The 22,974-nt window shown below is 47.3% G+C and overlaps 1 protein-coding gene across 4 annotated transcripts in view; it reads left to right on the top strand.

The window, feature by feature from the left end:
• NTRK3 (neurotrophic receptor tyrosine kinase 3) overlaps positions 1-22,974 on the top strand; it is a 296,832-nt gene that overhangs the window by 150,902 nt on the left and 122,956 nt on the right. For all 4 annotated transcript variants that reach the window (XM_055088208.1, XM_055088207.1, XM_055088209.1 and 1 more), the window contains one exon: positions 2,861-3,049. In XM_055088208.1, the coding sequence (XP_054944183.1) occupies positions 2,861-3,049 (189 nt within the window). The remainder of the gene's footprint in view (positions 1-2,860; positions 3,050-22,974) is intronic.

Genomic DNA, 22,974 nt, shown 5'->3' with positions numbered 1-22,974 from the left:
CACGAACCCGTGTCCCCTGCATCGGCAGGCGGACTCTCAACCACTGTGCCACCAGGAAAGCCCTCTCTCTCTCCTTTTAATCAGATGTTGGATCTCTAGATCGAGTCTTTAATTTTCATATCTTTTCTTTCCTGTTTACCACCTTCTTCCTTTTTGTTTGACTTTCTGGGACATTTTCTTGACTTATCTTCCATTCTTCTATGACTTTCAAATTTTGATGATCACAATTCTCAAGGATTCTTTCTTACCTTCTAATTGGTCATTTTTAAGTATCATCTTATCTTCTGGATGCAATGTCTTCATTTATCTTTCTGAAGATATTTTTTAAAAAGTCTTCTGCTCCCTGAATTGCCTCTGCTTCCTGCAGGTCCCTGATTGCTGAAGGTTTGCTGAAGTGTCTGGTGATCCTCAACTGTTTCTTCGTATTTAGGAATTGAACACTAGAAAGCTAATAAGATCCTGCTTTGTGTGCACGGTGGGGCTTGTCAACTGTTCCGCTTCACTAAGGCATGATTGCCATGTAAGCTCGACTTCCTCGGGAGACCCTCACACGTCACTCTCCAGAAGTCCATTCTAAGGCATTTAGTCTCTCCAGAGAAGCATTCTCTAATCTCCTCTGGGGTGGCGGTATTTGAGGCAAGACCAAGGGTAAGGTGGCTGGGTAAGCAGTGTTGTTCCTGGTTTCTGTTGTTTTCTTTATTATTTTTTAAATATTTATTTATTTGGCTGCGTCAGGTCTTAGTTGCGGCACGCGGGATCTTCATTGCGGCATGCGGGATCTTTCGTTGCATGGCGCAGGCTCTTCCTTGTGGCACGTGGGCTTCTCTAGTTGCTGCAAGTGGGCACCAGAGCACATGGGCTCAGTAGTTGTGGCACGTGGGCTCTAGAGTGCGCGGGCTTAGTTGCCCCACGGCATGTGGGATCTTAGTTCCCTGACTAGGGATCGAACCCACGTCCCCTGTGTGGGTAACCACTGGACCACCAGGGAAGTCCCGTTTCTGTTGTTTTAGGAGTAAGAAGAAGGAGCTCTGCCTCGTGCTTCACCCCAGCCTTCCCCTGAACGTTTCAGGTTCAGTTTCTCTGGGATGAAACCACTAGACTCTTGACGGATGGTGGGGAGGTGATGGCCGGGGTGACTTGTTCCAGCCCCGAGCCTCACTGCAGCCTTCCTTGGTCCCCTGACCCTTCAAGTACTGGGTCTCCCCAGCAGAACTGACTTCCTGTCATGATTCCCTGCCGCAGACCTGGTGGTCCTTTCTTCCCTATCTTCCTCCTCTCTGTAAGCGAGCTTTTCCTCCTTTGGTTTCTTATCTTCCAAAATGTTGTTAAAATATCTCATTTCCTCTTGTCTCCCCTCTTCCTCTTTGTACACCAATATTTCTTTAATTCCTTTGTATGTTAATAGCATTTGGGGTGAGCAAGCTAAAGACCAGTGTTCAGCATTCCATGTTTAACTGGAAATCACTGTGAAGTGTTTCAAAAAAGTTTACAAGGTATTTTCGAGAACTGGCCTCTTTTTGCAAGGCACGTGATGCCTGCAAGTATTTGGGCAGCCCCTTACTGCTACTTTTTTCATATGGTCTCCAAGCACAGTCAGACGTTTGTCGTGGATCGAAATAAGCCTGTCTGTGCTGACGGAGTGGAATTCAGGGTCCTCAGTTTGCGTTTACCCATCCTCCATTTAGTTCTGCCTCATTGGCGCTTCACCTTGCTATTTGATGGGAAATATTCTCCCCATAAACTTCAGTAAGATGTAAGTGGATTTCTGCAGTGGAAATATTGTTCAAAAGCTGCAAAACCAAATCACAGCAGGTGTTTTGTCTTGGGACCATGTGTCTTGCAAAGCAGCCATTTAAAATGCCACTTGTAGAAAGCCACAGTTACAGCTAATTCACTTTACAAGAGTTTTATTTGTACTTATGGGAGAAGCACACCACCAAACAGAATCATTTCTCTACCAAGACAGCATCATTAATCATCTTTCTCAACTTGTGTTCGCAAATCACCTTATTTACTGGTTTTCTTCTTTGGGTTAGAATATGGTGGCGTTAGGGTTGGTGAAGATGCAAATGGTGTTCGCTGAAGCCATTGGGGCAAATATGGAACTTTCAAGAGTGGGTCAGCTGGCCCACCTGTCTGTAGGCTAATAGTATTGCAGCCTGAGTGCTGTCGCTTGTGAAAGCTGGCCGAGTTAGATCCAAGCCCACATTGGGCTTATCTGTCTGTGGGCCGGGGAGGGTTGATAGCAGAATCCAGGGAAAGTTACTTCATACTCCTGTAGGCATCTGATGGCCACTCTGGAAAGGTTCTCAGCCTCCAAGGCCCTAAAGAGAGGCTCCAGATCTTAGCTGGACTTGGGACTCACACGGGAGCTTTTAAATCCTGATGCCCAAGTTGCATCCCCAGACCAGCTGCATCAGAATCTTTGAGGGTGGGACCCAGCATCAGTAGTTTTGAAAGCTCTTGAAGAGACAAGGGACAGGCTGCATACTACCGCTAGGTCATTTTAAAAATCCTGTTGTTGTTATATAAGCAAAGAAACTTATTTGAACTTTTAATTATTTTGAGCTAATTTGGATTTGGGGAAAGTGGGAATACTTCATGTCATAATCATTTAGATTCACTCTTATTTTGCAGCTGTTTCCATGGTGTGATGAGGTAGATTTTTCTCCCTCTCGTGAAAGAGAATTAAGCAGTTATTCTCAATTTAGAATCCAGAGCATTCGGGGAATACTCTTCAAATGGATTTTGCTCCTTTGGAAAATGTGGTGGGAAAAATAGTGAAAAGGTCTGTGGGCAGGGCTGGGCACTGGCTGGATGTGACTTCACCGGGGTCCTGTGTCTTTCCTGGTGTGTGCAGGTCCTGTGGCTGTCATCAGTGGCGAGGAGGACTCAGCCAGCCCGCTGCATCACATCAACCATGGCATCACCACGCCCTCGTCTCTAGATGCCGGGCCGGACACAGTGGTAATCGGCATGACTCGCATCCCGGTCATTGAGAACCCCCAGTACTTCCGTCAGGGACACAACTGCCACAAGCCAGACACATGTGAGTACCACAGTAGAATGTTGTCCCTTCTGGGGAGGGAGGGTGGCATGGCAATAGACCACGTAGCTGGGGTTCTGGAACCTTCTGGGGTGACCTACCACCTGCTAACCTCCCACTCTCTAAGAGACCCTCCCTCTTTGTTTCAAAACCTGAAGAATAGCCTGGGCGAGGGGACACCACTGGGACAGAGTCCCCTGGGCAGAGCAGGCTTGGGGCGGGGCGGGGAGCAGCCTGGAGGCAGGAGGCCCAGCCCCACCTGGAGAGGTGCTCCCAGTAAGGCAGGGGGCACAGACACGGCTGGCTGTACCTGTGCACCTGGCCTGTGTATTCAGGAAATGTAACCTGACTCTGTCCGGACAACAGCCCCTGAGGTCGTCAGACCCGCTGCCCCAGCCTCCACTAGAGGGGAAGGGAGTGAAGGGCGGTGAGTCCCTTTCGAATGGAAACATCTCTCTAGCTGCCCCTCCAGTGCCCCGAAGTGCACGTTCTGAGAATCAGATCATGGCCCCGGTGCTAGGACCCTTCCCCTCCCCGCTACAGATGTCTCCTTCAGATCAGAGGGCTCAGGGCACCTGCTTCCTAATCTCTCTTCCCTCCTGGTGGTTCAGCCCCTCCCTTTGTATTTCTGCTGAGTCCGCTAGGGCCTCTCCCCGTTCCTGGTGCCTCCGTGGCTTGGCCCTCCATCCAGCAGCTGTTTCCCTTGCTGTGTCCCCAGGCTCAATCTAGGCTCAGCGACTACAGTGCACACCCCTCCCCTCCCACCGCTCTCGCTCCAAGAAACGGTCAGCTATGTCAGGAGAGGGGACAGAGACACCTGGAGAGGGCCTTAGAGCTAGAAGGGACAGAAGGGATGGGGTAGGTTAGGCCTCCTCTACAGACAGGAAACCTGAGGTTCTGGGAGGCTGTGAGTCCCCCTTCCCTGCCTGTAGGCTTCTGCCAATCGGTTCTCTTTGTCTGGTCCGCTGGTCCCAGGTCAGCCTAGGAAGAAATGCCTCTGGTCTTGCTCTCCCTCCTGGCGGAGCTCTCTATACTTGGGCTACACTCTTTGTAGCTCACAGAACTCTTCCTGCTCCCACTGGTCCATCTTATAGCAGAGTGGGCATTCAGCCACCCTGTCCACCTTTGCTTCTGTGTTTCTGGCTCTGTTTTTAGTGAGAGGATTGCCACAGTGGGAAGGACTCGGCTAGAATCAGGATAAGGTCATCATTTGCCTCCCAACCTTGATGTCCTCCAGAATCTGTCTCAGTGTTTATCAGACTCCCCCATCAGTACCAGTTAGAGGAAGGGTACTTGGGTTCTGGACCAGGGCTGGGCAAGGGAAGAAAGATACCTGCATTTCAGATAAACAGTGGGGAAGACAGTGCAAAGAATGGTTGTACTCTGGCTAAAGCTCTCACCTCAGATCAGGGTCATCCTGGACTGACCTCGGTGAGGCTGGGAGGAAAGCCCTTCTGTGATGGTAGCATGGGTCCAAGCTCGGTCCAGGGTTGGCGCTGCTGAGCTTTCTAGAGTGATATTGGTATTTGAATAGAGGCTTGGCATTGCTGTTGAATATACAACTGATTCTCGTCATTCCAAGGATTCTGTAAAGTCACTTTGACCACTAAATTAGCGAACACTGGACCATTGTTCCTAGGGGGAATCCAGGGTTAGGTTCATGCAAGCCTCTGGTCACAGCACTTTTATCAGCTGATCAAGACATAAACTGTATTATGTGTGCTTCTGTTTAAAGACACCTTAATACATGCTGTTGGTTCCTTAACATTGAACTCATAGTGGCTAACACAGCACTATGACTCATGCCTGAACAAAGCTTATCAAACACACCTCTTTTCTCCATAAGGCACATCGCAGCCTTCTCACTCATAGGAACACTAGACAGAGCTTCAGCACTATGCTTGGGGGCTGCTTTAAACTGGGATCTCACCCACGAAAAGCACAAATAGGCAGAAAAGGTGGCATTGGATAGACCACAAGAAGGACACTTGTTTACAGTATGAGAGCTGAAACGAGAAAGCAGAGCATGGCTTTTTAACCTCAGCTGGGAATGTGCATGTGGGGTGGGGTGACTCAAATTTGTCACCGCTTCTCGAATGTTGGTGAATGACTGTGAAAGCGCTGTGTGTGTGTGTGTTCTGGGCTTGCACATAAATTGTAGCGAGAAGGTGAATTCATAAAGACAGAATCCGGGAAAAGTGAAGATGGGCTTTGTTCCCTGTAGTGGAAGCTCTGGGCCCTGGGATAGAGCAGGGTCCCATGGGCTCCTGATACCAGGTGGTGGCATAGTTTCCAGATGGGGCGAATCTGGCATGTGGGGAGGAAGATCCCTCTGGGCCATCAGAATAAGTGGGCACCGTGGAGAGACCGGTGGGTTCTGAGTGTCCTTTGATGTCAGGACCCAGCACCCAGCCAAGGAGCTGTCGTCCTGGGAAACGGAGCAGAGGAGAAGCGTCTCCACGGCTCCTTGTGTTTGTGACTCAAAGCAGGCGGCCTTTCTTCGTCCAGACAGCACTTCTGTGTACACAGGAAGGGGTCGGTGGAGACAGAGAGGAAGCAGGTTTAGTGACAAGACTTGAGGGAGTAGGGAACAAACAAGACCTCATCAGAGCAAAATCCCTGGATGAATCCAGCGTATCCAAACCCTCTGATATTAGGGAAGATGCCCTTTTCAGGGAAGGGGTACGTTTTGTCCTCTCAGTAGACAGCGGGTGGCTCTTAATTGTTTTCAGAAAACATGTGTGGCAAGGACAAACAACGTGCAGGAGCCCTGTAACCGGATTTTGCTAATCCTCCCCCTGCGAATCCGTGGCTGACTCACACAGTCCTGGAAGGGAGCGCCTGGCCCTCTCCTCGCTGAGATTTACCGGCTGGGAAGCAGCAGGTCTCTGATTACAAAGCCTTCATCAGTCAAGGGAAGGGACTCCAAGACACATCCCCATGTGCGATGAAACACTATCATAAATAATTAAAACCACATGCGCCTTGGCGGATAAATAAGCAGTGAACGTTTATGATGCTGCAGACAGGGCTGGGGTCACTCCTTTGGGGTGGGGGACGGCAAGAAGCAGGGGATTAAGGGAGGAGAAATGCTCATATCTTGGGGCCCCGGGGGTGGGTGTCTCCCATCTGAGTCCCTTCCTCATCCCATTTAACAATGCGGACTGTGGGAAGAAATCGCGGGGACATAGCTACCTGACTTTAGGCCTCATTTCCGCAAGTCCTCCGGTGATGGATTTAGCACAGAAGTGCTTTTCTTTCTTTGCACACGTGTTTATCATAAATGGTGGGACCTTTCTGGCTGGAGTGATTAAGACACTGCTCCTCTCCTGGCTTCTCAGTTTCTGTCTTCAGTCTGATCCGTAGCATTTTTCATAGTGTGTCAGGGCTGCAAGGATGTTTAGAGCTCACCTAGTACCATCTGTTATCAGATGCTTGCAGCCCCTCACCTATGTTCCCGAGTGCTCTGCATTTGGCATTGTCTTTATTCTAAATTTATTCGGCCTTTCCAGGGGTTCTGGAAGAGCTGAATAAAGATGCTGCTCTTTGGGGTGGGATATAGAATCTGCAGTCTAGTGAGGCCACCCTCATTATTTATTTAAAGCCCCCTGATGCTCAAAAGCATCAGGAAACCGGTACAGCCCTCCATGTCACACAGCCAATTTGAGGCTAGGTCCTTGTGAATGAGACAGCAAGGGGCCGGTCTAGGTGGGTCATTGGGGAGAAGTTTCAAGCTATTTGTAGCAATGTTGGGCACTTGGTGACTTTTGTCCCCCTTATGACTACTCTGGGCTGCAGTTGTGGTGCCTGTGCTGGGCTGGACTGCAGGCGGCTGTGTTAGGAGTCATGCTTTGGCTCTTGCCTGTTGCTCGGTTGGAAGGCTCCTTGGCTCTGTTCAAGGCCCTGGGGTTCTCTGTTCATCCCCTTTTCCCAAACCCATTCTCAGAGGACAACTTTGCCTCTTGGTTGAGAGAGCAGAGGCCAGCTGGGGGTGCTAAGCCGTGTCACGCTCCCCTCCTGCCCTCTGTCCCCAGGCCAGGCTGTCTGCCTTTATTCTCAGGTTGTTTCTGTCTCAGAGGATGCGGTGCTCCATCTCCCCAGCGTCAGCATTCCCAGCTCTCCACCCCTCCCTTTGACCTCTCCCCTCCTGGTGGGCCTGTAGTCAGGGACTCTCCCTGACCCTGGCCAGCCATCCTTTGCTCTCACCTCCCCTTTCAGACATTGTCCCCTTCCACTCAGCACTATACCTCTTCACGTTCCCTGTCTCATAGCTCTGTTTCCCCAGGAACCTCTGAGTTCTCTTGGTAAAACTTGAGCATATTCCTTTGGGTCCCTCCTCTTTGTTAGCATCTGAGTCATTAACACAGTGCTGATTTTTCTCCCTTTCATCTATTCCATAAATATTCATTGAGGGTTTGTGTCAGGCCTTCTTTTCGGCTTTGGAAACAATGGGGAACAGGGCATGCATGGTCCCTACCCTCAGGGGCTTACTGCCACCGGGGCTTATCTCCAAGATGCAGGATGGGACCCTCTGTCCCCTAGGGGCCACTCTCGGGGCCTCGTGTCTTCACCTTGCTCCTTTCTGCTGCTGATTCACCAGCCTCTACCCCTAGTCACTTCTTTCCAGGTCTCCCTCCAAGCTCACACCTCCGACTGTTACCACAGTGTAATTCCCGCTTGAAATGCCCATCTCCCTCCCCGCATCCCCTCATTCCCTTTTCTTCCTTCCTGTACCTACTCATCACTGGGCATCTGGCTCACTTCCAACCACCTGTGAATTCTTCCTAGGCCCATCTTATTGCAAAGTGACCTTTCCCTCCTGGGAACCCACGGCTTAGAGGAAAAGCCATGCACAAAGTCTTGCATGATTTTGAGTGAAATCTTAGGTCGTCCTGTCCCTTCTCAAAGATGTGGGTCCTGTTTCCCATACCTGACTTTGAACTTATTCCAAGAAGTAGCTCTTATGTGTCACCAGTCTTTTTTTTTTTTTTTTTTCCTTTATTTATTTATTTAGTCTTTTTTTTTTTTTTTTTTTTCCTTTATTTATTTATTTATTTATTTTTATTTCTGGCTGCATCTGGTCTTAGTTGCAGCATGTGGGATCTCTCATTGCAGCATGCAGGCTTTTCTCTAGTTGCAGCGCACGGGCTTCTCTCTAGTTGTGGCGTGCAGGTTTTTTCTTCTCTCGTTGAGGCACACGAGCTCAGTAGTTGTGGCGCTCGGGCTTAGTTTCCCCACAACGTGTGGGATCTTAGTTCCCCGACCAGGGATCGAACCTGCATCCCCTACTTTGGAAGGCGGATTCTTTACCACTGGACCACCAGGGAAGTTCCCTGTGTTACCAGTCTCCTTTGTCTGTGGAAACACAGCATGGGACTAGGGTTGGAGAAGATACCAACCAACCATGTGTCAGATGACACTTGGTGAGTGTGTCTTTATTCCAGGTGCAGGCTCTCAAGAGATGCCACAGACCGAGGGAAAGGTCGTTGATGTACATCGACAGCCTCCTCTGGACCAAGCCCTGGGCTGGGCTTTCCATTTTTTTACCTCATGCAATCTTTCGCCCACTCTCTGAGGGAGAGGCTGATATACCCATTTTATAGATAAAGAAACTGAGGCTCAGTGAGCTTAAGGGACTTGTCCCAGATCATACAGCTGTTAAGAGAGAGCCTGAGATGAAAACCCAGACCTACTGACTCCAGGATGCATCCTTTCCCTGTCAGATCACATTGCCTAGGATTCCAGTGGTCCACAAGCATTTACTCTCCACCTCCTGGACTCAGGAAAGCTGGCTTTTGAGGAATGCTGTATTGTGGAGGCTCGATGTTCTCCCTGTTTCCACGATAAGGACAGCCCTATGGGGAAGAGCACCTTGGCTGAAGGTCCCTGTAGTCATGAAGCTGGGTCAGCCTTGGTCTGGCTGTTGGGACTTATCCTCCTTTCTGAATTCTTCCCCAAAATCAAGTTCCCAAGGGACCATGGTTGCCTTCAGATAAGGAAATACTTGGCCCTGGGGATAAGTCAGTTTCTTAATTAAAAAAATTTTTAGGGCAGATTTAGGTTTACAGAACAGTTAAGCAGGAAGTACAGAGTGTTTCCATTTACCCCCTCACACTTCCCTCACCAAAATCTCCCCTATTATTAACATCTGGAGTTAGTGTGGTACATTTGTTACAATTGAGGAACAAATATTGATATATTATCATTAACTAAAGTCCATAGTTTACAGCAGGGTTCACTTTTCGTGTTGTACAGTTCTATGGGTTTTACAAGAGCATGGTGTCATGTATCCATCATTTAAGTATCACACACAATAGGTTCACTACCCTAAAACTCTCCTGTGGTCCATGATTCATTTCCCCTCCCCAGCCCCTTGCAACCATTAATCTTTTTTACTGTCTTCATAGTTTTGCCTTTTCCAGAATGTCGTTATAGCTGGAATCATACAGTATGTAGCCTTCTCAGATTGGCTTCTTTCACTTAGCAATGTGCATTTAAGGTTCTTCCATGTCTTTTCGCGGCTTGATTGCTTATTTCTTTTTTTTTTCTTTTTTTTTTTTTTTGCTTATTTCTTTTTATCACTGAATAATACTTCATCATATGGCTCTACCACAGTTTATCTATTCAGCTATTGAAGGACATTGTATTCGTGTCTAAGGGGCTGCTGTGGCCAAGTATCACAAACTGTGTGATTTCAAACAATAGAAATGTATTGTCTCGTCGTTCTGAAGGCTGGAAGCCTAAAATCAAGGTCTCGGGGGACTCTGTTCCCTCTGCAACCTGTAGGGGAACCCTTCTTCCCTGTTCTCAGCTTTTGGTGGTTTGCTGGTATCCCTTGGCTTGCCACTGCATCACTCCAATCTTCTGTCCTCACATGGCATCCTCCCTGTGTGTCTGTCTTCCCAAGACCTTCTTCTTACAAGAACACCAGCCATATTGGATTAGGGGCCCATCCTATTCCAGTATGACCTCATCTTGACTTGACTAATTACATCTGCAATGACCCTATTACCAAATAAGGTCACATTCTAGGGTACTGGGGGTTAGGAATTCAACCTGTTTTTTTGGGGGGGTGTGGGTGGACACAACTCAACCCACAATAGACATCTTAGTTGCTTTCTAGTTTGGGCAATTATGAATAAAGCTGCTATAAACATTTGTGTGCAGGTTTTGCATGGACATAAGTTTTCAACTCTTTTGCATAAATGCCTAGGTGCACGATTGCTGCATCGCATGGTAAGAGGATGTTTAGCTTTGTAAGAAACAGCCAAACTGTCTTCCAGGTGGCAGTACCAAGGCAGATTAGGTTCTTTTCATGTCATATTAGACTGGCCTCCACTGCTCAGCTCCTGCCCCAGGGTCTCTTGGACTTGTCAGTGCACACCCACCTACTCTGTGTGCTTTCTCGAGTGTGTCTGTGTATGTGTGTGTACACACAAGTGTGTGCATCTATATGTCTTCTGCTCTAAACTGTACCAGCAACTGATGATGGTAAAATTCTCATCGGATAGTTCCTTAGCCTATAGTGAGCATACTTCACTTCTAACTTGTCATTGGTCTGAGGCCAATTGCCACATTGACTACGGAACTGGCGCCTTGATTTTCTGACCAGCGTGCTCATGCCTTCACAGCGTCTCAAAAGCAGTTTGACTCTCTACGGTGCCCACCCGGAGCCCCCAGTGACCCTCACCTCTTCGGGCATCCAAACCCTTTTCTGTTTTGGTTTCCCAGAAACCTTGCTAATGCCTTCTCTTTCCCCATGTGTCATTTTCAAGCTGGCCCTGGTCTTTCGGGCCTCCTTTCAGGCCTTCAGGACTCTGTTTTCCACGTGAGTCTCTACACTTTGAACCATACGTGTGCGTTCAACCTTCAGCCTCTCCTGGCTGGTCACCTCTACATCCTGCTTTCTTAGGCCTGTCACTTGCCCTCCCTGGCTGAGCCGGCAGCTCTGTCCTGTGGCCCCTCACAGCATGTCGTTCTCATTGGGCTGTTGATACCCCATCTGTGTTGGTTCCCTCCAACCCCCTTTTCTCCTTTATTCCTCAGTCGGTCAACAGACGTCCACTGAGCTCTTATTAAGTGCCGGGTACTCTGACGTGGGCCCTGGGATAGGGTGAAGGACCCACCCTTCCTCACCTCTCTTTGGCTACATTGCAGCTGTCTGGGGGTCCTGTCCTCACTCTCTTTCCTCAGGGCAATTGCTTGATGCACTTCCCTTATCATACCAGCCTAAAAGGCGAGCACGTCCACAAAGATGACCAAAGCTGGAACCAGTAGGTCTGTGAACTGTGTCCCTTAGCTGGGACCAGTGGTTTCTACATCAGGAGTAAGGGAGTGGCTTGTCTCTTCTTCCTCTTCTGGGCCAGTCAGCCACGGACCCTGTCTTTTCTGGAAGAGGAACTGCCAGGGCCGATTTACCAGCTGTGGTGGGGAGCATGGAGTCTGTGGACATAATGCAGTATTAATAGTGCATCGGCATGATATAGATTTCTGTCACCTTCTATACTAACAAACATTGCTTAGCGCAGGGTAATGATGGATGTTTATTCCCAGCCACTTAGCTCCGCGTAGTGAACTTGCAGATGAAATATGGAGAATGGGCTCCTTTGTCCGGGAGGCCTCCCACCCTGGAACCAGGAGCAGAGACAGCAGTCGTAGCTGCTGCTCCTGAAGAATATGCCTTTCTAGGTTTTTCTCTACCAGAAGTCCTGATGGACTTGCCTGGTGGAAGGAATGGTATCTGGTTACAGGGCTGGGCTAGGAGCTCTTCCTCTGGGAGTGGAGCTGAAGTGGAGGCTGGCTTACAGGGGGTGGGGGGATTGCTGTTTGCTCCCCTCAGGTTGGTTTAGGAGGGAGGCCTGGCTAAATGTGACGTGAAGAGATTAGGACCAATATGAGCGTGGGCCGTTCTGATGCATCTCTTCCTTTATTCTGTTGGTTGGATCTTGATGGTCCCCATTAAGGGAACTATAGGTTGAATCTTGGTGAAGGTAATAGTGATATTTTGCCTTAGCCCTTTTCACCGATTGGGTGTCTCCAGGCTCTGTTTGCCAGACAGTCTTTCATAGAACATTTTAAACAAACAAAAATTAGGATTGTTCCCCTTGGATTTTTCTTCAGTCCTATTTTCAGATCCGGTTAGAATAAGTAGCAAACCCCTGAGAAGGCTGTGGTGTTAGGTTTGGTGAGCCCAAGGAGGAAAGGAGCGCTCAGACACATTACCAGTTTCTTTTCTTTCCAGACAAAGCTAGATGATTCCAGAATGGGTTATCTTGAAAGCCAAGGCAGTAAGTCCTGGACCCACATGCTTGAGCTTGTCCTGAGGGTTTTAGTCTCTGGAGAGTAACCTCTGTGGATACTGACTCCCAAATCCCCTAGATCTAGGCATAATCTAAGCATAGCATATTGCCATTTCTTTTTTCTCTATCCCTGGATTTAAAAAAATCATGTGATTGCATTTCCCCCAAATTATCTGAAACGCTAGAAATTGCTGAGCATGTACTTTGGAGCTGTAACCAAACTAGTCCAAAGGGACAGACTCTGGTCCATCTCCCTGAGCCAAGACAACCTGCCTTCCTATTGAGTCTCATGACCTCATATGTTCTGTGCTTCACCGCCATAATCACATACTCAAAGTTAGTAGCTGCATGTAGTCATGCTAATTAAGTAATTAGGTATAATTATGCTCACTGTAAATACACGGTAATTGTCTTAAAAAAAGTATATAGGGGCTTCCCTGGTGGCGCAGTGGTTGAGAGTCCGCCTGCCAACGCAGGGGATGTGGGTTCGTGCCCCGGTCCGGGAAGATCCCACATGCCGCGGAGCGGCTGGGCCCCTGAGCCATGGCCGCTGAGCCTGCGCGTCCGGAGCCTGTGCTCCGCAACGGGAGAAACCACAGCAGTGAGAGGCCCGCGTACCGCAAAAAAAAAAAAAAAAAAAAGTATTTACGGGGTAAGCATGTGCTCCGTGGTGGAAGAGGAGGTGAAGAATGGTAAGACCCTCAGTCAGCCCGTAGTCATGTCATTTTGTGGGGGAACATGAACGCAGGGGAAGGTGCACCCAACAGCTGAAAGTGAGTGAGATGTGGAATGGGTCCTTCCCTTCCTGTCCAGAGCCCTGGGAGCTGAAGGACTCTTTGTCTTCTAGGCATGTTTTGGCCTCAGTCTTGTCTCCAAGGAGTGGGAAGATTAAATTCCCTCCAGAGATCCTCTCCAGCTCAAGATTTCCCAGACCTTTACTCTTTTTCCCTTCAACTGGATTCAAGCATATAAATTGGATGGGAGTTTCTAAGGGTGATCATTCTGAACCAGCTGAGAAATCCATACAGCGATCAGATAGGAATCAAAAGTTGGGCTTTCTTGCTAGACTTAAGAAAGTTGCTTAGAAGTAAAGCCAAAATGGGCTTCTTGATGCCTCTCCCAAGCTTTGAACTTGGGATGCACAGACAGGAGTTGGGTCTCAGAGCAGAGGTTGTCTATCTGGTTGCCTCATTTTTGCAAGTCAGAAAGTTTAGGAGCTCCTTGGAAAACCACGCAGGCAGGAAGAGTCTCCCTTTTCTGCATTAGCCCTACCTGGAAGAGAATATGATGAGAGATGATGGACTCTGTCCACCTCACCCATCAGGTGAATCACTCACTTCTCACAGGGAGGGACCAAGCACACAGGTTGGGGGAAGAGCTGGGGGTTACTTCCTGTGTCTTTGAGGAGATAGAAATTCCTATTTTATGGGCAGAGACTAAAAGACAGGAAAAAACGAACCCCCTCACCATCCTTAGAGACAGCAAGGGGTGCTATTGTTAGTGGCAGTCCCTATTAGTATTCTCTTCCCAGAAGCCCTTTCCAGGAGAAAATGGTCATCATCTCCACTTCCTCTGAATGAGCACATGAGTCATACGCCAGATGGGAGATGTGCCTAAGAGCTGGGAAGTTCTCCTTCTCATTGTGCTGTCTTCTAAATGGTCAGTAATTAAAAACCCAAGCTCTACTCACCTGTTAGCCAAGAAACCCTGAGTGCAACTGTCCTTCTGTCTTCTCCCCAGCTGCCTTTAATGCAGGATTTCCCAAATGGTGCTCTGGGAGTTTTTCAGAAGAAAAAGTTCCATGGTCAAATAGGTTTGGGAAAACCTGGATTGAATTTGTTTTTTGTTTTACTGTGGGATTCTGAGAGCTTCTAATGGTAAAGGTCATTGCAACTTTGTAGGAGAACACTTGGGTCTGCAGCATTTCCCAAATTTATTGGACCTCCGAACTTGATTTTTGAGGTACACTTGTTAGCATCTCTCTGTGGACGCAGATGTTCAGTGGATCGCATTCTGGGCTGTTCTGGGTGTTTGGGGTTCTGTTTTTGCCTCCCCAGCAGATGTGATAACTCATGTGACAGAGTGCCCAGATGGGCCTGAACCTGTTTGGCATGTGCTCTGTCCCATTTCTTCCCAAGCATCTGGGAGGGACAGGAAGTGGCTGAGTTCCATGGGAATGTCCCAAGTCGGGGGAGGTGGCATTCTTCAGGATTTCTGGCAGAGCACTAAGTGCCCTTCATGCAAGTGGATCAGGGGTCTTTGTTGGTTATTCTCTGCCTAGAAGTTCTTGCAGGTGCCTCTAACACTTCCTAAACCCCCAGATCCAGAGATGCTGGTCATGGCCAAATTTCACTGCGTTCCTTGTTTCCAGGCAGATCTGCCACTTAGGATTGGAATCTCAGGGAGCCGTCTCTAAGGAGAAACGCACAATCCAAGATGCAGGCTGCTGCCCCCAAGCCAATGTTTCCAAACCATTGGGTGGAAGGTCAAAGAACCTCTTTATTTCAAGAAGGGGATCCCTTTTCATTAGAAAAGAAAGTAAGATGAGTATGGGTGGTCCTAGACCCTGGTCCCAGCCTACTGACTCAGCAGCCACATGACTGTGGACAAGGCATCCACCATCTCTAAACTTGAGATAAGAAAATGTGACCACCTTAGCTGGTATTTTTTGAGATGACGTGGCATGAGAATTTGAAAGGGCTCTGTCAACTTGCCTAAGTGGCATATACATGACCATCCTTGCCTTGACAACGACATTCTTACAACGATAGTTACAATTCCTGCCTCAAATATGCTGTTGGAGGAAACCAGATTGATGGTGTCAAAAATAGAGGTTTGCAAAGCTTGAAGTTATTTCTGAAAAGATAAGAATATTTCCCTCCAATGATTTCTTTCCCCCAGCTCTAAGAAATAGCAGTTTATCACCCAGATCCGCAGCCACAGAGATGCTCTTGGGAGTCAGGACTGTAATATGTCGGTTGTCAGGAAACGATCAATGCAGATGAGCAGAGTGCTCAGGCCAATTTCCTTCTGGGTTTATGAGGCTGCAAAGCTGTGGGTGCAACTAGGGGATGGCAGAGAGATTCATGGTGAGATTCTTGTGTTGGTTTTATAGTCTTTGTTTGCCCTTCCCCCTTGTCAGGAAACATTATTTTGTTGAAACTGCAGTGCCCCTGCTCCCCCATATACCTGCCCAAGTGTGTCACTTGAGTTACTTGTATGTCTGTGCCCATATGGTACCTTTTATACAGTTAGGGCTTTAATGCCTGGCCGCTCAAGTGGCCTCCTTTTTTCCTTGTTCTTATACATTAAGTGCACAGCCCCTTCATTCTTCCTCAGCAGACCTACACGTGGGACTTTTAGACACAAATGTTCATGTTTATGGGTCTTGTTTATATTTGTGCACATATCTCATGTTTTGGACACTGATCGTATCAGTTCAGATCTTTTGGCGGAAAGTACTAGGCAATCCTGACTCGCTTGGGCTTAAACAAGAAGGCAATTAGTCATCACATAACTCAAGTAAATAGGTAGGGAAGGCTCCTGGTGAAATACATTAGGACTCTAGTTCTGCTTTTCTGAGATTCTCTTGCCTCTGCCTTTCTGTGTTTGGCTTTACCACCAGGCTGGCTCCCCTCATGATTACGGACTGGTTGCAGGAGCTCCAGGCATCACAACCAAACACATGGCCCAGGGACAGCACAGAATTGTCTCTTCTTGTGGGTTGATTGAAATTGAGAAAACCTTTTCCCAAGTTCCCCCGCAGCCTTTCCCTCCTGTCTCATTGGCCAGAATTACATCATCTGTTTATTCTTAAGCCAGTCACCCATAAAGAAAATGGGACTAAAACACCTAGGCTCCTCCAGATACTCCCCTAGGCTTGGGGATGCAACTCACTTCCACTGAGGCATAAGGCTGCCCGGAGGGGTGTGAATACCCTCCACAGAATCAGAGTCTGTTAGCAAGAAAGAAAGTGAGAAATGACACTGCCCACCACCCCAGTTCTTCTATGAGGGTCAACTCCTGCTCTGCTAGGAGTACGCAGAGGCCTCTTGGGGTAGAAGTGGCAGGAGGAAGATGAGAACATTGATCTCATGCAAATTTTACTCCTCCTCTGTCTATCTCCGCTGAGGGAAAGCAAGCTGGTAGTTTGTGGTCGTTGTCAGTACTGTTCTGGTCTGGGAAATTGTCCTGCTAATTTTCAAGGCTATACTTATATGCCCAAGCAAAGACAAATTTCTTCATGTGGTTTTAGCTGGATCCGATTATCTTGGTTGAGCAAAGCTGTGTGAATTCCTGGGAGCTGCTGTATGATCCTTTGGAAGCATCATTTCTGGAGAGTGGGTGGGAGCAGGGGCTGGTGAAGAGAAAGAAAGGGGTAGAGTCGTGAAGAGAGGAGAAATCACATTTACTCATTACCTCTCAATACCTACTCAGGGCCAGGGTCTGAGCTTTCAGCAGGTGAAAATAATAATAAAATCGTACACAGCGGAGTGCTCACTGTTGGCACTGAAAACTCTTTAAATATGATAAATTGTTTAATCCTTACAAAAACCATAGGTGCTATTACTTCCCCCATTTGGTAGATGGGGAAAGTGAGGCACTGGGGAGATTAAGTCATTTCCTGTAGTCTCAGAGCTAGGCAATGACAAAACTGTGGTACGACAGAGCCCGCCACCCTCTCTTCTCCTCATCAGTCCTTCTGTCTGTGTTAAATCCACTTGTCATGTTAGTGTCATGGTCCCCGTTTCACAGATTGGGATACTCAGACTCAGGGAAGTTAAGGAACTTGTCCCAGGTCACTTGCTGGTCAGTGATGGAGTCAGGATTCAAACTCAGGGATTAAGGAACATGCCTCTTGCCCTGGCCCAGGCTGTGTCCTCTCACTATTAGCTGACCTCCACTTCATCTGCACCCCACCTTCCGGGAGACTGAGGATGAGCTTGGGGATCGTCAGACAGATGCTGGCTTGGGTGACCCATGGTGCCCGCCATCGAGTCAGCAGAAGGGAGTCCCTTTCTAGCGCTTTCATGGCTCCCATGTAGGTAGCCCCCTCCTCACTCCTACCTCAGCAGGTCATCTAGAGCTTCAGATGCCTGGAAGGCAGGCGTCCCAGAGTGGGGTCCAAAATCAATGGGCAGTGGAGGGGAGGAAACAGCTACCCTGGGAGGAAGGGAATGAGAGTCCTTGGGGTCAAATTGGCTTCTTTCTTGGCCAAGCTTCCTTTTCTCCTGTCCCTGGAGGCTGTGTAGCTTAATTTGTCACCCAGATTGTAGCCAGCCGGGCCTCTCACCAGGCACTGTGTTAGCTTCCGTCCCCAGACCTAGAATTGCTGGTGACACAGCAACTCTTCGCATTGGATTCTGCTAAGTCGGGTGGCCCTAATGCCACTGGTAATGAAGACGTGTTGGGGCTAACCTCCTAATGGCTCATTGATTGGTTGAATTATGCTCAGTGTAATTCTGAAAATAGATTTTAAATATGTGCTTGGGGATTTGTGGGGATTTGTTACTTAAGAGCGTTAACTCAGTTGTGGCTAGTTTGACAAAGATATCAACACCAGTAACCTGGGTTGGGGCATACTGTTTGTCTCGGGGAGACCCCCCAGGACCAGGACAGCTTGTCAGAGGGCAGAGCAGGCAGGTGTGGAAAGGTCCCCTTCCGTTCATACACAGCCCTTGGTAGGTCATCTGAGAAGGTCATCTGGTTGACCCAACCATTGCAAACCTCTCAATGTGCCCAAGGTGGGGAGGAGATGCACATATATTCTAGGTTCTCCCTTTTACTTCCTCTGAAGCCAGGGAGCACAGAAGTTACCCTCTTTATAATTCCAAGTTTTTGCATTTCCTAGAGCTGCCACTCAGGGGAAGAACCAAAGGGAAGCATTCTCAGAGGATCAACTTTGCAGCCTCTTGGCATATTCCAGCATTGTCTGGTCTGCTTGGCATCTTTGAATCCCAGGCCTAAAGGAGGAGGTATATGAAGGGTTCCTGCTCTGGGCCTGGGCTTCTAATACCCATACATCTTTTTTGGTGAATGCCAAATTAATTTGGAAACGTTAGAAAAGCTACATGGAAACATTGTCAGTGAGAGCCAATGACCCATCACGGGGGAACAAGTTTAAAAAATGATGGTGCATCTATATAATGGAATATTATGTAGTCATTGAAAATAATAAAGTAAATCAATATGTATTGATGTTAAAAAAAAAAAAAAGAAAAGCTAATGAAGGTCCCTCTGTGAGGAAGCAACCAGCTGCAGATGGGACACAGAGACCTGCCAACACACCGAAAATCACCTGCCTTATGTATTTCTTTCTCTCTAGCCTATCAAGGACCTAAAACGCCTTCCATTTTTGATGGATGGTGGGTCTGAAACAAAAGAAGAATATCATAAATGAGCTTCCATGGGGCAAAATGGGAAGGTTCCATAAGAACATATTTCTGAGGGGAAATTGGTCAACAGTCCTTTTTTGCAGAGCTTTGATTCCACTGCTCCATTGTAACCTCTGTCTGAAAAAGCTATATTTCCTGATACCTTTCCCTGGGGTAATTTATACCCAGCCCACTGTGAGAAAGAAACGTATCCTCAGGGAAGGGAGGAAGTAAAAAACAAAACCTGGAAGAAAAGAAAAAAAAACGACATGCTGCTCTAATAAAGAAATTACTGACATTCTACATTATAACTAGATTAATTTTTAATGACTGAGAAAGGAGTTGATTTATAATGCATCCTTCTCTGCTGCAGAGCCTGTCCCCAGCTAATAAATAAATGACAGGTCTCTTGTATTAAAAGTATCCGTCATTTCACATTGCTGGAACGCAAAGGGTGAGAGGCACTGAGTGAGAGGCCCCTGGGAGCAGGTGTGCCCTTCTGGGCCCAGTTGGCCACAGCGGTTGGCCTAGTTCTGAAACTAGAGTTAAGCTCATTCCTTTCTCTTGGTCTCAGCAAAATGAGCCAAATAGCTCCAGCTCTTGTGGTCCAGGAGAAAGTTCATAGGAAGAGGTGATGGAACGCTTAGGAATGCTTAACCATGCAAATTCAGATTCCTGGTCTTTAAGCAAAACTCTATGTGGCTTCTCCCCACATGTGCTGACCACGTACCATGGGAGCTACGTGTTCAGTAGTTGGTCCTTTGTTGATGGTGATGTGACTCACAGCTCATGTTCACCTCTCTCTGCTTCTTAATAAAATAAAATAAAATAAAATAAAATAAAATGGACGCCTAATATTTAACTCCAAAGTAGTGTATGCTCATTGCAAATATTTTAGGAAAAGTCTAGAAAAGTACAAAGAAGAAAATAGAAATTACCATCAATACTGTCCCTGGTGATGAATCTATGAACACTTTGGTGCACTGCCTTCCAGTGTTTTTTTTTTTCCCCTTTTTTTTCTACATTTATAACAAATCAGACAGACAGACATGCCTACACCAATACATACACGTGTATTATGCAAAAATGAGATCACATTCTGCATACGGTCTTATAATCTGAATTTGTTGTTTAACAGTACATCATTGACCTTTATATCATCTCATTAAAAATGATGCAGCTATTTTTAGTGGCTACATATGCGTGGCCAGGGCCGTTTTCACGTTGGTGCCCTTGTAGAGCTGGCAATCAGTCAATCAAAATGCACTGCTTTGTTCTCTATCACAATGCCAACTCCAGAGTAAACACAGTGCAGGAGAAAAATGAGGACAGAAGATGGTTTTTGCACAGAACTCATAATTATGGAGCAACTACTATGCTGTAGAGTCACTGCCATGAGGCTGAGAGAGAGGAACAGAGTGGCGTGTGATCCAGGCACAAGGCATGTATCAGAGATGCTGTCACAGAAACCTTACAAGGAAAGGGCCAGATGTGCTCAGAGAGTGCCAGCTTGTTTAAATTAGGGGAGCAGAGGCTTGCCACGGAGGAGGGAGGGTTTGAGCTTCCTCGAAAGCTAAGGAGGATTTAGGTGGGCAGAGGTGGAAGGTCAGGCCCCTCCAGGCCACAGCAGCAGTAGCTGGATGCAGACAGGGGCCTTTGAAGGGACAGGGATGGAGGTCATGGGTGACTGGAGGAGGGTCCCTGGGTAGAGGAAGCATCCTGTTGACCTATTACATAGAACAGGTTTTTGTTTGTTTGTTTTGTGGTACGCGGGCCTCTCACTGTTGTGGTTTCTCCCATTGCGGAGCACAGGCTCCAGACGCACAGGCTCAGTGGCCATGGCTCACGGGTCCAGCCGCTCCGCGGCATGTGGGATCTTCCCGGACCGGGGCACGAACCCGTGTCCCCTGCATTGGCAGGCAGACTCTCAACCACTGCGCCACCAGGGAAGCCCAGAACAGTTTTTTGTCCTGGCTATTGTAAATAGTGCTGCTATGAACACTGGGGTGCATGTGTATTTTGGAATTATGGTTTTCTCTGGGTATATGCCCAGTAGTGGGATTGCTGGGTCATAATGGTAGTTCTTACATAGGATAGGTTTTTGAAACAGCAATGATGCATTTATTCACAGAATTTGCACTTAAATTGTTCCAATCTTTGTTTCCCACACTTGTCATTGTTATCAGTTTCTCAGAAGTAGGGAGTGACTTGAGAAGTAAAGAAACCACTCATTTTATCATCAAAAAGGTCAAACAAAGTAGGTGATTCTCTCTGAATTTAGGGACAGTTTCAAGCAGACACAGAAAGCCCCCTGTCCCAGAAGGGAGAGAGATGAAACAGTCACTGCATATACCTTTCAGCACAAGGAAGGTTATTTAGAAAATGACAGAGATTTAGCAATTGCTGCCAGCAGGTTTGACTCCTTCTGATTTATTTATATTGTCTTCCTAGGCTTATAAAAATGGAAGTTTTTGCTTGGATTTTAAGACTAGCATTTCTGTCCTTCCACATATGAATTTATTTCTTGATTTGTTTTGTGCATTTCTAAACACACATAGACCAATGCTTTTTGCTTTAAAAAAAAAAAAAAAGGAAATTCTCTGGAGCTGGTAAGAAGAGGAATCAGAGGCTGTGTTTCTGTGAAGAGTCAGCTCCTGTGTTGCAGGATGTGCCAGGCAGAGTCCCAGAAGCATTCGTTCCTGAAGCACCTGGGAGAGCCTGTATGTTCGCCATGTTGAAAAGTGGCAAAACCTGTGATCAAGTCATAGCTGGCCTTGGTTTTATAACTAGTCAGTTGCAATATAATCCTCACTTACATTTTTGCTTTCAAATTTTGGACCCCAGATCATTCCGGGAATAGGACTTGGCTGAAAGCAAAATTTTTCCTTTTCTGTTCTTTCTCTTTCAACTTAACTTCCTGATAGAACATAGAATTTTTTTTTTAATCTAAAAAGACCTAAGAGATCCATTAAGACCAGTCTCTTCATTCTACAGATGAGGAAACTGAGGGCTAGAGTCATAATTCTGTGAAATAAAGCCACAGGATTTTTTTGGAGGCAGGAGGGGGACTCGGTCCAATGGCTCTTCTCTCTTGATGTTTCTCACTTCTCCTGAGCCTGCAAGTGGAAATACAGGCTTTTCATTTCCCCCACAGAAGTTGATTTTGTCTGGGTCATTTAATAAAGTCTGACAAAAGTGAACTGTCTGACTTAGGTGCAGTAATTGCTACAGAAATTGGTTTTAGTGACTTTGGGGAATTCTGTAGTTGAACCCAGAAGGCATCCTTATCAAGTACGCTTTGTTCCAACAATTCTACAGATTTAAAGCACCTCAAATATCACCATTTCTCTTTGGAGTGATTCTTTGTTATTTTAGTAAATTTTTAAGGGGTGCTGCCACACTGCCTCGTTGGATTCCTGGTGAAATACAGTGTCACTATCTTAATATTTTCTCTAGTTTCTTGAAGTCAGGCACTGCTAAGAGTCCTTGCACATGATCTGAAATGTCATTTGCACACAATAGATCTTTTTGAGAAGACTGTCTGAGTTCCTAATGGCATTAAAGAGGAAGCCAACTTGCGGCTAGGCATCTATTTGATTCCCATGCAGCTTTCATGTTACTTAATGCATCCGTTCACAAAGGGAATTCGTTTCTACTCCTCAGCTTCTAAATGGCCTCACATGATTTGCAGTTGACAAACAGCACACTGGGATGCTTCTTTATTGTTTCTGTGGAAAGCTGGTTGTGTTAGTGTCACCAAGCGTATGGCTTTGTATCTTTAGGTATTCCATTGACAAACTGGCTGATGGCCCACTGTGTGCAGAACCCATGCTAGGCGAGCACCGTGTTTTCATTGCACATCTTCATTGCCTGGTTAAACTCTGACCCAAAGGAAGATGGTGTTCATGATTTTTAAGCATCCTATCACTCTAGAGTTGACAGTGGAATTTCAGAAGACCTTCATTCCTATTAGATAATGGTTCTCAAGGGTGATCACCAGACCACCAGCATCAGCATCACCTGGAAACTTGTTAGACGTGCAAATCCCCGAGATTTTTTTCCCCAGACCCACTGAATCAGAAACTCTAGGGGAGGGCTTCCCTGGTGGCGCAGTGGTTGTGAGTCCGCCTGCCGATGCAGGGAACACGGGTTCGTGCCCCGGTCCGGGAAGATCCCACATGCCGCGGAGCGGCTGGGCCCGTGAGCCATGGCCGCCGAGCCTGCGCGTCCGGAGCCTGTGCTCCGCAATGGGAGA

The sequence above is a fragment of the Physeter macrocephalus genome, chromosome 11 (genome assembly GCF_002837175.3).
Source record: "Physeter macrocephalus isolate SW-GA chromosome 11, ASM283717v5, whole genome shotgun sequence".
Lineage (NCBI taxonomy): Eukaryota > Metazoa > Chordata > Mammalia > Artiodactyla > Physeteridae > Physeter > Physeter macrocephalus.
Note: the sequence above shows the minus strand (reverse complement) of the source record. Positions and strands in the feature narration are given on the sequence as shown.